The following is a 15,613-nucleotide window of genomic DNA, read 5'->3' as shown; positions in this document are numbered from 1 at the left end:
TCCATCCATCTATCCATCTATCTGGTTAACAATGAACTAAATGCAGTGGTGAAAGTAAAAGTAGTAAAGTACTGTAGTAAGTAAGTATACATTTTAGTTATCTGTTCTTTACTTCAAGGTGCATTAAAACTTTTCAGGTTTAGGGTCTTTTCTCTATGGAGATGTTATTGCTTTATCTGGAATGGTTCACAGTATGGCATTAAACTTTCTATCTTCATGGAGGCCAAACCAGACCAAGCTTACAGGTCAGATCTGTGGAGAGGCGACCCAGCTCCATAGAAACAGACGACAGAGCCCCAACCAAAAAGTTACACAATGCACTTAAAGTAGATTTCACAGTGTATACTTTTACTTTGACTTCACTACATTTGACAGCACGTATCTTTACTTTCTACTCCATTACATTTTTGAACACAACTGAAAAGTAAAAGTACTTTTTCCTTAGGCTTTATTTTTAACAAAACTATCATTTGAATTGTTTCTGTTGAACAAAATTCAGCAGAAATCTTTTTTAAAATCACAAAATTTGAAGCTTCATTAGATCCCACAATCTGCGCAAAATACTTTAACTTTTTACTCTTTAAGGACATTTTTATAAACAGATACTTCAATACTTTTACATGGATTTAAAGGAGATGTAAGTAGACTTTTTTCATGCAGTACTTTTACTTTTACTTTTCTTTTTTTGCTTTGATATCTGTACTTTAAAAATGTATTATGACTCAACCTCCTCCACTCACACAAAGAACCTCACACACTCACATTAAGTAGTCTGAAGTGTCTTGCTCAAGGACACGAGTTCACGCCAGGCCAGTGTATCTGTATTCCAAGAGGACAAACAGCGAGATCAAACTTTAACTTTCTTCACGGTCTAATATCGAGCGGAGGGCTTTAAGGAGCGGGAGGAGGTGATTGGCTGTGACCCTGCATACTGAATCCTGATTGGCCGCGCTACTTGAGACTGACTGACGCGCTTAAGAGTCACTTGTGGAGATTAAACACAGTCTGCCGGGCTCTTGTGCATATTCTACCCTCATAACTCCAACATGATCACAGCTCCATGTATTTTTACTCATATTACTGAACTTTTAGTACATGTGAATGGACAGAAATGGTACAGACTGGGCTTTGAATGGAATATTCCACAGTATGGCATTAAACTTACCTATTCCCATGGAGACAAACACCAGAAATAACAACAGAAAATATTATTACCCACCTTTACACATTTTTTCTGTTTTCTTGATTTTTGATTCTTTTTTTTTTTTTTTTTTTCATGTAATACAAATGTGTTATCTAAAAAACTACAAAAATGTCAGTTTCATGATGTATTGCCAAATGAAATTGTGAGAAATAAAACTTCATTGATACAGAGTACAAGTCTGAGCAAGGAGTATTTTTTACACTTTTCATGTGTAATAAAAGTAGTACTAGTAGTCTAAGAAGTAGTATAAGTAGCAGCAGCAAAAGCAGTAATAGTAGCAGCAACATTAGTAGTAGTAGTAGTAGTAGTAGTATTAGTAGTAGTAGTAGTAGAAGCAGTAGTAGCAGTTACAACATTAGTAGTCATAGTAGTAGTAGTAGTAGTAGTAGTAGTAGTAGTAGTAGTAGTAGTAGTAGTAGTAGTAGTAGTAGTAGTAGTAGTAGCAGTACAGTTGCAACATTGGTAGTAGTAGCAGTAGAAGCAGTAGTAGCAGTTGCAACATTAGTAGTGGTAGTAGTACCAGCAGCAGCAGCAACAGTAGCAGTAGAAGCAGTAGTAGCAGTTGCAAGATTAGTAGCATTAATAGTAGTAGTAGTAGCAGTAGCAGGTAGTAGTAGTAGTAGCAGTAGCAGGTAGTAGTAGTAGTAGTAGTAGCAGTAGCAGGTAGTAGTAGTAGTAGTAGTAGTAGTAGCAGTAGCAGGTATTAGTAATAGTAGCAGTAGAAGCAGTAGTAGCAGTTGTAAGATTAGTAGTATTAGTAGTAGTAGTAATAGCATTAGCAGGTAGTAGTAGTAGTAGTAGTAGTACTAATAGTAGCAGTAGCAGTAGAAGCAGCAGTAGCAGTTGCAACATTAATAGCCATTACTAGTATTATTAGTAGTAGTAGCAGTAGTAGTTGAGTTGCAACATTAGTAGTAGTAGCAGTAGTAGGAGTAGTACTAGTAGTAGCAGCAGTAGCAGTAGCAGTAGTAGCGAAACAAAAATTTCACATGTCAGCTCAAATCTTGTGCAGTTCTGCTGATAAAGCACGTAGGCCTTTAGATAACATCTTTATATGACAGTACACACTTGTACTTGTACTTGTACTATTCACTTTAATGTTTTTCTAATACAAAACATTACACAAATACACACACACACATTTCTCAGATGGTCTGACTCATTCAATAATACTCAAAGGGTAATTAAAACCAAAATCGTAATCAATGAGACACAAACGAGGAAACCACAGAACTCCGAGTGATTGTGTGTAAGTTGTAAGTAACACTATTATTTGTTAAAATAACCCGAGCTTTTCAAACCTGCTCCGATTTCCTCTCTTAAGACGCAGTAACATCACTTAATCCTCCTGGCTTTACACTGTCTGTGAGTACTTCCTCTGAGGACAATACAAACCCTTTGGACCTGCAAGAATGGTGTTTCCTTTGAATACTTTTAAATACTAATACTACTGTTATGGTATGATAAGGCTTAAGAGGGTCAGGACTAAAGTACAACATGAAAAAACCTTAAAAATAAACTTAAACAGTCCATATTACACTATTTTCTTTTTTAAATTTTGTTTCATTCACACATGTTTAGCACACAAACCCTGCATATTTAGGCTGAGCTTTTCTCTCAAACTGAAAACACTCTGTTCCACCTTATGATGTCATGTGGTAATACAGGAGGTGCTCCACGGTGTTTTTAAACTCCATACACCTTCAGTAAAATCCAGTGGTGTAGTGGGGATTTTTTAAGTGGGGGAACGAGATTCGTGACTGAACCAGGACTGATCTAGGACTGAACCAAGACTGAACCAGGTCTAATCCAAAACTAAACCAGAACTAAACCAGGACTAAACCAGAACTGAACCAGGACTGAACCAGGTCTAAACCAGGTCTAAACCAGGACTAAACCTGGACTAAACCACGTCTAAACCAGGAATAAACCAGGTCTAAATCAGGACTAAACCAGGACTAATCTTGAACTTGACAGAGAGAACCTCGAGTCCATGAAACAGAGTGTCTGCAAAGCACAGGACGCAGTGCTCTGCGCTGATCCTTTCCTCCGGGCCTGTCCCGACACTCAGTCCTGGTTTAGACCTGGTTTAGACCTGTTTTAGTCCCGGTTCAATCCTGGTTCAGTCCTGGATCAGTCCTGGTCTCTCATGTCTCAGGTCACTATAGGACAGCAGTGCAGATATCATGAGTCTATGCAGGTTGTTTTCACCAGTGCCAGTAGCTCCGGTATGATATTTAACTTGTAGCTATTTTATATTTATCTTTTATGTTTCACGTCTGGAGAAGTAGGTGGGACCACGCCTACTACACCCCTGGTAGAATCATTTGGATAAATTCAGCCGTGGAATTACCAATCTCTACTGAACTAAAAAAGGAAAAAGGAAAAGGTAAAAAGGAGCTGTTATAACATGAAAACTACCACTTCGTGACATCATAAGGCGGAACAGAGCATTTTGAGCTTTGGAGAGGTAAACAGACTAATAATGCAGGATTACTCAAACACAACTCTGCGTCTGAGGAGGTAACAACATCAAAACATGGCTTAAAGCCCAACAAGAGTCAGTTTAGTGTAACAGGACCTTTAATTAGTCTTGCCCCCGAACAGATATATTGTATAAGTGCGCTGTTAGCATGCTAGCTGTTGTTAGAGTTACCGTCAATAGTTAGGATGCTCTGAATGCATAGGGTAAGTGAGGAATATCCTTTGGACTGCTGCAAACGGTTTAAAATGAACTAGTTCTGTTTTTCACGTTTTTACAACTTAACACATTCTTAGACAATAACATATCATTTTCAACACTTACTAAGAGTTCTTTCGTTACAGGTGCATTGCGGAAATTTTTTTATGTGCATTCCACTGTATGCTCATCTAAATGGAGATGTTATTGCTTTGTCTGGAATGTTCCACAGTAGAGCTTTAAACTTATATAGGTGGTTTATGCGCTCGTAAATTCCTGGAGTGAGAATCCAACAGCAGAAGAGAACATCTTTAAACTAAGTTCAAATCATCACAAAAAAAAACTGAATAATAAAAAACTAAACAAACTTGAAGGTCTTATTTTACACACAAATGACTGTTGTTGAGCTTTAAGCCATGTTGTAATGTTACCTTCTTAAAAACAGACCTGGAGTTGTGGTTTGTTTCATTCACACATGTTTAAGTAATCTTGCTTTATTAGTCTGTACATCTCCAAATCTCTAAATGCTCTGTTCCACCTTGTGATGTCATGAAGCAGAAGTTTTCAAACTTCCTTTTACCCTTTGTTCAGTAGAGATTGGCAGTTCCAGAGGTGAAATAATCCAAATGATTCTAGTGAAGGTAGGGATGTAACAATAACTGAAATATTGTGATATCATATTGCCAAAGTTCTCACAATAATATCATGGACCATCACAATATATCGAGTCACAAGTCTCTTTGCTTAAATTAAGACTTATGGTGCAGAAATAGCTAAAAAAAAAAGACAGAGGGAACTACATAGACCATGATCCTTTGCTCCATTCAGTGTAGACTACAAGAAGAAATAACAGTTCTAAGCACTTTAAAATCTTAGTTCTTTGGGTTAAGTCTTGTCAAGGCATTTTAAGAGGAAAAAGTAGCAAAAAAGTAGTACAATTCATATATGTATTATATATAGGCTATATTGTATTATAACGAAACAGAAACAGCCTGTCATTTTGGTCACTTCTGGCTGAACTATCAGAGCACAGCGCACAACCAAGAACAGTTTTATTCAAGTTTACCCAAGTTTACGAAGCAGTACAACCTGATGCACCGCTCACAACCAGCCCAACAATACAACATAACACACCGCTCACAACCAGCCCCAACAACACAACATAACACACCGCTCACAACCAGCCCCAACAACACAACATAACACACCGCTCACAACCAGCCCCAACAACACAACATAACACACCGCTCACAACCAGCCCCACAACACAACATAACACACCGCTCACAACCAGCCCAACAATACAACATAACACACCGCTCACAACCAGCCCACAACACAACATAAACACACCGCTCACACAACCAGCCCACAACAACATAACACACCGCTCACAACCACCACAGCTAAACACACAACAACCAGCCCCACAACACAACATAACACACCGCTCACAACCAGCCCCACAACACAACATAACACACCGCTCACAACCAGCCCCACAATACAACATAACACACCGCTCACAACCAGCCCCAACAACGTCAGCAAAACTACAATAAGAGGTTACGGTGACAACATGAACACACGGCATTAGCGCCGCTCCTACAGCGCACGGCGGAACAACCACAGCAGCTCCATCGCACCGACAAGCTCATTTACGCGCGATTTACGTGTGAGGCTCTGTCCTTAGATTTGCCCCAAACTAATGAAAACAAGCTTCTTACCTTCTCCAGGGGACTGTAGCAGAATGTTTCCTCTATCCACTGTCCCACTGGTTCTGTCTCCAAAAGTGTATTGTCCAATACGAAGAGAAGAAACTGGTCCAAATCCAGTGAGGTCCGTGACGCGAGGTCCAGGAGCCAGGGAGTGAGTCCTGGGTCCCGGCAGCGGGTCTCTCCTCGCGCTCTACTGCGGAGAAGTTTAAGCTAAAGTTGCTAGCCGCCATTAGCCAATGTGCTAATCAGAATAAGAGCCGTAATATCTCACCACAGCCAGAAGCACTCATTCCAGCTTAATGCTTCTTTTCTTGCTCTTACTCCTTAAAACTGTTTCTCGGACGTACTTTCTCTCCATTCATGAGCCTGTAGCAGTGACATGTCGTCAGTGCAGAGTCGTGTTGAACGGGACAGAGCGAGCAGCTGAACCACAAGAGGTCAAAGTGTGTGTTCATGTTTATTCAGACCAATCACTTGATTTCAGGTCGCCCCCACCCTGCGCCCCCAAGACGTATTTTAGGGCTAATGTAAAGTAATGAGTAGAAGCAAAGTAATGACGTCACATTTTCTCAAAACTTCAGCTCTTCCATAGACCTCCATTAAATCACTCCAAGCCACCGCACTCAAATTCCAAACACATGACTTAAATAAATTGATATGAGCACATTTGACGTGATTAAAATGTCTATGCAGATACACGTTAAATTTTAAACAAAATATTAAACTTACAGCCTTATACAAAATAATGACTTTATATTTTTTTCCCCTTTTTTTCTAAGTTAAGTTAATTTAACTTGACCAGCCGCCACTGACCGTACCGAGAGATAGAATATTGTTACATCCCTAATCGTGAGCCTCCCCACCATATCATGAGCTTTCCCACGATATCACAGTAAATACCGTACCGTGAGGTTCATAGCATGACGATATTTTATCATGAGACTTGGATATCGTTACACCCTTAAGTGAAGGTGTATAGAGTTTAAAAACATAGTGGAGCACTTCCTGTATTACCACATGACATCACAAGGTGGAACAGAGTGTTTTCAGCTTAAAAATGCAGAGTTTGTGTGAATGAAACAAAACACAACTCCAGGTCTGTTTGTGATGAGGAAACAACATAGATCAGATCAGAAAACAGCACAATATAGGCCCTTTAATGGGGCACTGTGTAACTTTTCTGCTTGTTTCTATGGAGATGTCATAGCTCTGTCTGGAATGTTCCACAGTGTGACATTAAACAGCTTTACTTTACATTTGTTCAGTTACAGGTGGTTTAATAGCTCAAAATACTTAGAAAAACAGGCATTCTGAACAGGGTCGCCTCTCCACAGATCTGACCTGAAACCTGATCTGATCTGGTTTCCATGTAGACAGAAAGGTTTAATGCCATACTGTGAAACATTCCAGACAAAGCAATAACATCTCCATAGAGAAAAGCATTTGACCAGCAAAGTTAAACAATGCACAAAGCAAAATCCTAACTCATCTTGAACTATAAATCATATAACTCAGACTCAGCGAAATCAAGATGAGAAATCAAGAAATAAATATTACTAACGTGACAACACTACAGCCTAGATTTAGTTTCACTGTCAGTTATCAACTTGCTCCACAGGCAAATTCGACTCAGGTTCCACTTTCACTTTCCAGGTCGGGTTTATCAGCAGATACCTGAGTGAGAGTTATAATGGCGATCAAATGTCCCATCTCGAGGCCTGTTCCTTGAGCAGAAGATCGTGACAACAATAAGAATGGCACTGGTTTGGCACAGGGGGAGCTAAGTAACTATGGCGACAGCACCAAGCCTAAACTCATTCACAGCAGTGGGCACGAGGAGAGGCATCAGTATCCAATAGAGCACGGCTATGTTAAAGATCCTACAAGCACAAGAGCTGGAACAAGTACAAGTAGAAGGTGCTTTGTGTAACTTTTCTGCTGGTGGGTAAATCAAATGCTTTTCTTTCTTCATCATGGAAAGCAAGTTACAGGTCAGATCTGTGGAGAGGCGACTCCGCTCACAGTCAGAATGCTTGTTTTTCTAAGTATTTTTGAGCTATAAAACCACCTGTAACTGTATAAATGTACAGTAGAGCTATTTAATGTCATACTGTGGAACATTCCAGGCAGAGCAATGACATCTCCATAGAAACAAGAAGGTGACGGAACTCCCAACAAAAAAATTACACAGTGCACTTTTTTTAAGCTATGTTAGAATGTTTTTATCTCATCAAAAACAGACCTGGAGTGTTTTTTTTTTCATTCACACGTGTTTGAGCAGTTGTACTCTTAACACATAATACTTTCATTTGTAGTAGCCTTAATTACTGCAGCTATACTACTACTAAAATCATAGTAGTGGTAATAGTAGTAGCAGTAGTAGTAGTAGTAGTAGTAGTAGTAGTAGTAGTAGTAGTAGTACCAAAACTGAAAATGAAAACTAGTTTTTATCCTATAGTAGGAGCTTTAAAATATTTCTTTACACACAATTAATGTTATGTCCTTTTTATAATCTGCACCCCATCACATAGTAGTAACCTAGTAGTACAAGTAATAGCAGTAGGACTAATAAGTACCTGGTTTTACAATATGGTGGAGAGGCTCATGATTAGGAATGTAACAATATCCAAATCTCTCGGTACGATATTTTCACGATATACATCTCATGGTACGATATTTATTGCGATATTTTGTGGAGTCAAACAAAGCTGTTAATATTCTTCTTTTTCCTCTTAAAATGCCTTGATAAGACTCCAAAGAATCCAATGAACAAGACTCCAAAGAATCCAAAGAACTAAGACTTAAAAGTGCTTAGAACTAAGACTTAAAAATGGTTATATACATGGAGCAAAGGATCATGGTCTATGTAGTTCCCTCTGTCTTTTTTTTTTGCTATTGCTGCACCATAACTCTTCATTTAAGCAAAGCGACTTGTGATGGTCTATGACATTATTGTGAGAACTTTGACGACACGATATCACGATATATCGGTTACTGTTGCATTCCTAGTGTGTGTGTATGATTTTTATGTGCATGGGATTGTGTGTGTCTGTATATGTGTGCGTATGTGTGTATACCAAAAAATACACTTAGGTCTTCTTTCCTGCACTCATAAAAGATGAAAAAACGAACCATATACACAGAATTTGTGTAGTAAACAAGTATGAATGAAACAAAATACAATTCCAGGTCTGTTTGTGATGAGGAAACTACATTATAACATGAAGTAGGTGCAAATAGAAGTAAAAAGTACCATACTTCTGCATCTACTCCCACTTCTGCAGCTATAAGACTAATGCTTTATTATTACTTCTACTACTCTAGACCTACTACCACCACTACTACAGGCCACCTACTACAATCGCTACTCTACTAAATTCTAACTGAAGTATTGATATTTAGCCTGACTGCAAGAAGGTGTTCTAAGGTATAAGTGAATTGTATTTGTACTGTAAGTAAAAGTAGAGTTGTCTAACCGATAATAACAGTTGGATTTACCATGAGTCACGTTATAACAATACTTAACACATAATACTTTCATTTGTATTAGACTTAATTACTGTTGGTTTTGTAGAAGTAGTGGCAGTAGGTAACAGGAGTGGTAGTAGGCCTGGCAGTTGGCATGTAGTAGTTGTAGATTTGTAGTAGGAGGTAATAGAAGAAGTAGCAGTAGTAGCACTAAAACTATAAATTAAAATGGAATCGTATAGTAGTGGGAACTTTAAAATGTTTTCATACACGCAATTCTAGATATGTAATTTTTACAATCTGTACCCACTCCAACACCCATAGCTGCACTACTTCTAAAATCGTAGTAGAAGTAATAGTAGTAGTAGTAGTAGTAGTACCAAAACTGAAAATGAAAACTAGTATTTATCCTACAGTAGGAGCTTTAAAATATTTCTTTACACACAATTCTTATGTCAGTTTTATAATCTGCATCCCATCACATATAGTCATAGTAATACTAGTAGTAGTAACCTAGTAGTACAAGTAGAAGTAGTAGTAGGCTTTATAATTATCTGTTTTTTAAAAATTCAAGATATTTCCTTTTTTACAGTCTGTGGCCACTACAGGATGTGTAGCCACACTTGTAGAATCACAGTAGTGTTAGTAGTAGGAGTAGTAGTAGTAGTAGCTGTAGTAGTAGCAGTAATAGTAGTAGTAGTAGTAGTAGTAGTAGTAGTAGTAGCAGTAGTAGCAGTAGTAGTAGTAGTAGTAGTAGTAGTAGTAGTAGTAGCAGCAGTAGTAGTAGTAGTAGTAGTAGTAGTAGTAGTAGTAGTAGTAGTAGTAGTAGTAGTAGTAGTAGTAGTAGTAGTAGTAGTAGTAGTAGTAGTAGTAGTAGTAGTAGTAGTAGTAGTAGTACCAAAACTGAAAATGAAAGCTATAGTATTTACCCTATAGTAGGAACTTTAAAATGTCTCCTTCTTGATAACCTGGACTCTAGTAGTAGTAATAGTAGTAATAGCACTAGTAGTAGGTCTTGTACTAGTAATAGTAATCGTAGTTGTACCTAGTAGAGATGTAGCGATATTCAAATCTGTCGATACGATATTACCACGATATGCATCTCACGGCACAATATTTATTACGATATTTTGAAGAGGTTGATATAATTGTACACAGGACACTTTTTTGCTTTTAAAATACCTTGACAAGATTTTGGTGTGAATTATTTCCATCATAATCCCAAGAATTCAAGTCAAAAACATATTTCTTCATGTTGTCTGCACTGAAATGACTCCTGGGATATGTAGTTCCTGATGTTTATTAGCTGTTGCTGCTATAAAACCTGCATTTAAGCAAAGAAACTCTTAATTTCATATATTGTGACAGCCCACGATATTATTGTGAGACTTTTGATGATATCACGATATTTCGGCTATTGTTACATCCCTAGTACCTACAGTTTTTAAGTTTTAGAGTTTGTTTGCACTTGTAAGCCTATGTAACTGTGACATACTGTATTTATAGTACTAGATTTGAGTTTTTATTTTACTTGTACATATACATTTTCATAATTCTGCCTTATCTGACACCAATTTCTTGCTATTTTTGTATGTATTTATCATTACGATTTATATATTTTTTCCTCTTTGTTATTGTATTATATTGTGATATTTGAGCTACTGTGTCCAAATAATTTCCCTTGTGGATCAATAAAGTTTGTCTCAGTCTAAGTGAAACGTCTCTTTACACACAATTCAAGACATGTCTTTTTTATTATTGTCTGTGGCCACTCCAAGTAGTACTAATAGTAGTAGTAGTAGTAGTAGTAGTAGTAGTAGTAGTAGTAGTAGTAGTAGTAGTAGTAGTAGTAGTAGTAGTAGTAGTAGTAGTGGCTAAAAATGAAAAATTTAATAGTATAGTAGCTGTTAATCTTAAAGTAGCAGGAAGTTTAAAACGCGTCTTTACGCACAATTCTAGACATGTCCTTTTTATAGTTTGCGGTAACTCCAACACGTGTACGCTCTCATTATAGTTCCAGCTCCCTCTTTCTCTTTCTCTCTCTCTCGCTTTCATTACAACCTAACCTCCTCTACTTCTGTCCAAACGCACACACGACTTTTGACAGCGCCGAGAACTGCTGACTAACGTTACGCAACCACACTCTCCCTCTCTCTCACTCTCTGTCTCTCTCTCCGTTCTTCCTCTCTTTTCCAACAACAAAGAAAAGTTCATACACCCCCTCCATCTATCCCTCCATCCCCGTTAAGTGTCACCCGAGTCCCGGGGCGCACCGTTGGCACAAATCTCCCCACACGTTCCCGTATTCTTTACCGGGATGAAAAGCGCCATGTTTAGGCTGCGTTGCGAGACAGCGAGAGTTGAAAAGCGGTCTTACCTTCGCGATGGCTTTCTTGTACCTCATCGCGGCTTGTTCGATGAGATTTTGCACTTTGATGTCCCCATTCCCGCACGGGACCACCACTCGCGTCCTCCCAAAGCACACCGTAACTTTCATTCTCAAAAGGTTACTCCACGAGACGCGACAAAAGCGACGATAGACATCCTCGTAGCGCGAAAAAGTCGGTTATAAATCCACTTATGAGGCAACGCGAGTCATCGTAGCGTCTCCAATGCGTAATAAAAAATCCGAAATAGGTAAGATCCAGTGGAAGCGTACGGCAGCAGGGTGGCGTCCCGTCTCGTCTGGTTGTCGTTAGTTTTGGCGACGTTGGCTCGCTCTGACAAAGTTCCCAAGTGGATCGTGGGAGCGAGAGAGCGAGAGATTCACGGGGCTGCAGAGGAGAGAGCGCGCAGAGATGGGTGCATGTTGAAGCAAGCTAAAAGAATGCCGCCTCTGCCTGTCTGACGATCAGCCGGCGGCACAAAGAGCACTGGGGTTGGACAGGTTAAGCCGCGGAAAGAGGAAAACGCCGCTGTCTGAGAAGTTTGTTGTTTACGTTTTGGGAGTTTGGGAGTTTGCAAGAAAGTTCGGGGATTTGGGTGTTGACATGTGATTAATGGCAGGGTGTTGTAGGGTAAACGGCTGCATGAATCGTGGCATTGTTGCGCGGTGTTAACGAGGAAGAGCAAGGTGCCAAGTGGACACAAAGGGAAAGTTTGATTCATGATTTGGTGCGTCAAAAGTAAGAATAAATGTGCTGAATTGTGATTTTATGGAAAGTGTTGAAGAATTTTTTAAAAGTCAACAAAAATCATTAACTCCTAAAATGACTTGAATATAGAATTTAATTCTGATGTAATTCGGAGTGGACAATGGATAAGATAAATTATAGGCTACTTTGACTTTTGCACAATAATAATGAATAAAGTTCTGCAGTTCTGACAGAAATGACGCTGCCAATCTGCTCCATCAGCCCTTCCTACCACCACAACACTCACTCAGTCATAACCCATGTTCAGGGTTAATGAAGTGTCTTGCTCAAGGACACAACTAAGTGCATGGTGCTGGGATTGAACTACTGACCTCCAGGTTAGATGACAGTCCAACCACTGAGTTATAAATGATATAAAACTATGTCAAAAATGTTTTTTTGTTTTGTTTTGTTTTACACTAATTTGTCCTTTTGGATGTATATTACATGCTCGGCATTTGACCCGATCTTCAATGCAACGGGGTTCACCTGTCACCTGTCACCTGTCACCTGTCACCTCTAGATGTTGGGTCATGATCTTGGTCAGGGGCACCTATCTGGAGTGATACTACTGGGGAAATTGGAGCACCCAAAGGACACCCTCTGTGATACATGCAAACTCCACTAATGACAGTGTTAAGTCACTAAATATTCATCATACATCTAATATATTAAGAATTCAGAATACTTATTCTTGAGTAACTGTATTTTGGCATAGAGCACAAAGTTACATATTTTACTGTAGTAACTAAAGAGCTTTCATAGTTTTCCTTTCAACACTGACACAGAAACACCACGCACTAACACTGTGTGTTTATTTGTGTGATTTGACATCATTTGTGTGACTTGTGTTATAACACAACCTGTGTGTCTGGTCACACAACGACAAACAACGAGTTACAAACATGTTTGAAAAGGTTATTATCATCATTGTATTTCTGTGACAGGAAAATCCAAACATAGAACACAGTTTACCCCATTAACTTTGAGGGGCCCACATTGGGGTGACCTATTTTCCAATAACAAATGTATGGGTCTGGGCTGAATTATGAAAAAGTTAAACCTTAGCAATGAAACATTTAAATATAAACCCTATGAATGGTGAAAAGTCCTGTCTATAACAGAAAACAGAAATATATGAAATAACATGGACAAACCACTCTGCAACTCCACTAACCAAGGCTCATTTACACTAAATATTCTAACAGTTAATGGTGTGATTAGAATAAATGAGTCCACAGATATTCTCCACGACACCAGGCTGTCTCATATTTGCTTGTGCTCACGGCGTATGGATATTTAGGCTAAGTTGTTGAGCGGTGGAGGATTTCGCCCTGGGCTGGATGTGCTGTGACCCACTTGTGATAAAGCAGTGCATCTCCATTCTGTGAGATAACATGAGCTTCAATGGCCCTTTGTATGTGCGGGGTGGAGGGATACGGCGGCCGTGAGACGGTCAAGGACATCAAGAGGAGCAGGACGCTGACGGGAGAAATTTGCTTCAAGGAGAAATACTTAAAGGGCTCATATTACCCTGTGTCTGATCTCTCTTCTAATGTTGTTTCCTCATCACAAACAGACCTGCAGTTGTATTTTGTTTCATTCACACAAACTCTGCATATTTAGACTTAGAGTTTTTCTCTCAAACAGAAAACATGCCGTTGCACCTTGTGATGTCATGTGTTAATACAGGAAGTGCTCAACAGTGTTTTGAAATAATAATAAATAATGCAAATTTTATTGGCATAAAACTTTTTCAAATATTGACTGGGATAAAATTTGGGTTTCTAACAACAGATATTCAGTTAACAATAAAATCACAGAGGTTTATTTTTAAATTATATATTTGATCTATCCAACATATCCATGTGTGTTTTGTATTACAGAAAATATATGTTTTTTTGGTGTGAAATTGAAAACATTTTTTAAATCTTTGTGTGGTGTGGGAACTAAGGTTGAGGATATTTTACTTTATTATTTTGATAACAATATTGATTAAAAAAAGGTCAAAAAAAGGTCAAAAGTTTTAGAACACCACACTTTTTCCAGTTTTTTACTGTTTACTGTTGCTAAAAAGATACAAAACCCTTTACTTGATTTCGTTTATTAAAATTTTATTAGTTCATTTTTATTATATTTTTTGTTTTTACTTCTCTTTCACTTATTTTAATTTGTTTTGTATTGTTTGTTTTAGATGTTTTGCATCTATTATTTTAATTTACTGTCTTGTCTGTGGTTGTAATTTTACCAAAACTTAACCTGTCAAGTCACTAAATTAATCAGTCTGTGGTGATGGAGCCCATGTCCATAAGCTTGCTCAGCTTCTTTGACAGTCCATGTTTTTTTTGTTTCACAGTTAACTCATGTGGAATACATAATATATATGTCAAATATGTGTACATATTTATATGTGTGTATAACTGTGTGCCTTGTGTGATTATAATTTAAAATTGTAGGGGAAAAAATACAATTGAAATGAACTGAATTCTAAACTTTTGACTGATTAAAGTGTCCACCTTTGGCAGCTGAACACACTTGTGGCTTGTTCTTTTTACAATAGAAATCAAATATTCTTCAGAAAGTTCTTTCCAAGTCTGTTGCAGAAGTTTCCATAAATGTGTGGCACTTGTAGGTTGCTTCACTCTTCTGTAGAGTTCATCCCAAACCAGCTCGATGGGGTTTAAGTCTGGACACTGTGCTGCTGAACACTCCATGTTTTCAAGCTTTACCATCTTGTTCTTTTTTCCTGAGGTAGTCTTGCAGAGCTTGGACTTGTGTTTTGTTCTTTCATTTTTCTTTTTAACCTCCGTCTGTTCAGTTTTTACCTTTGTATCATTTCAAGCTCTTCACTGGACTTGCACGACTTGTTTTCCAATAAATAACTGGAAAAACGGGGGTGTTCTAAAACTTTGGAGCAGTAGTGTATGTGTTACATTTTCTCATTTTACATGGAAAATATTTTATTCACTATTGTAAGTGGAATAATATCAATCCAAATATCTTTCAATTCAAATATAATCTCAAATATTATCTTAAATCATTAGAAAACCTTGCAAATAAACAAACTAATTACATATTATCAGTTTATTAAAAACTTCAATCTGGATCTATTAATTATCCTTATGTTTTTTTAATCTTTGTGTATACTCTTCATATGTTTGCACGTGTGTTTAAAATAATTTGTATATTCAATTCAACTTCAATTTTGCCTTTAAAACTCTCTGTATTAGATTAAATTTGATTCAACATTATTGTCATTACACTTATCAATTTCAGTGCGATGAAATGTAGTAGAGCTTCTCACCAGAGTGCACTGAAGCAAGTACTAGATCAAAATCTAAATACAGGAATATTATGTAAGAGTTTGTTTTGCTGTGAGCGATATAAGATTAAGACATTATCATTTACA

General features: G+C 37.9%; 1 protein-coding gene across 1 annotated transcript in view; it reads right to left on the bottom strand.

The window, feature by feature from the left end:
* The window catches only part of pard3aa (par-3 family cell polarity regulator alpha, a), an 826,722-nt gene extending 814,845 nt beyond the window's left edge, over positions 1–11,877 (bottom strand). Inside the window, exon 1 of the mRNA XM_055151054.1 lies at positions 11,448–11,877. Within this exon, the coding sequence (XP_055007029.1) occupies positions 11,448–11,567 (120 nt within the window). The 5' untranslated portion in view covers positions 11,568–11,877. The remainder of the gene's footprint in view (positions 1–11,447) is intronic.
* Between the last annotated feature and the right edge of the window lie 3,736 nt (positions 11,878–15,613).

Source organism: Boleophthalmus pectinirostris, unplaced genomic scaffold (genome assembly GCF_026225935.1).
Source record: "Boleophthalmus pectinirostris isolate CB_2022bp ecotype Guang Dong unplaced genomic scaffold, ASM2622593v1 HiC_scaffold_15, whole genome shotgun sequence".
Taxonomy (NCBI): Eukaryota; Metazoa; Chordata; class Actinopteri; order Gobiiformes; family Gobiidae; genus Boleophthalmus; species Boleophthalmus pectinirostris.
The sequence above is the reverse complement of the archived record's forward strand: the minus strand, read 5'-3'. Positions and strand labels throughout refer to the sequence as shown.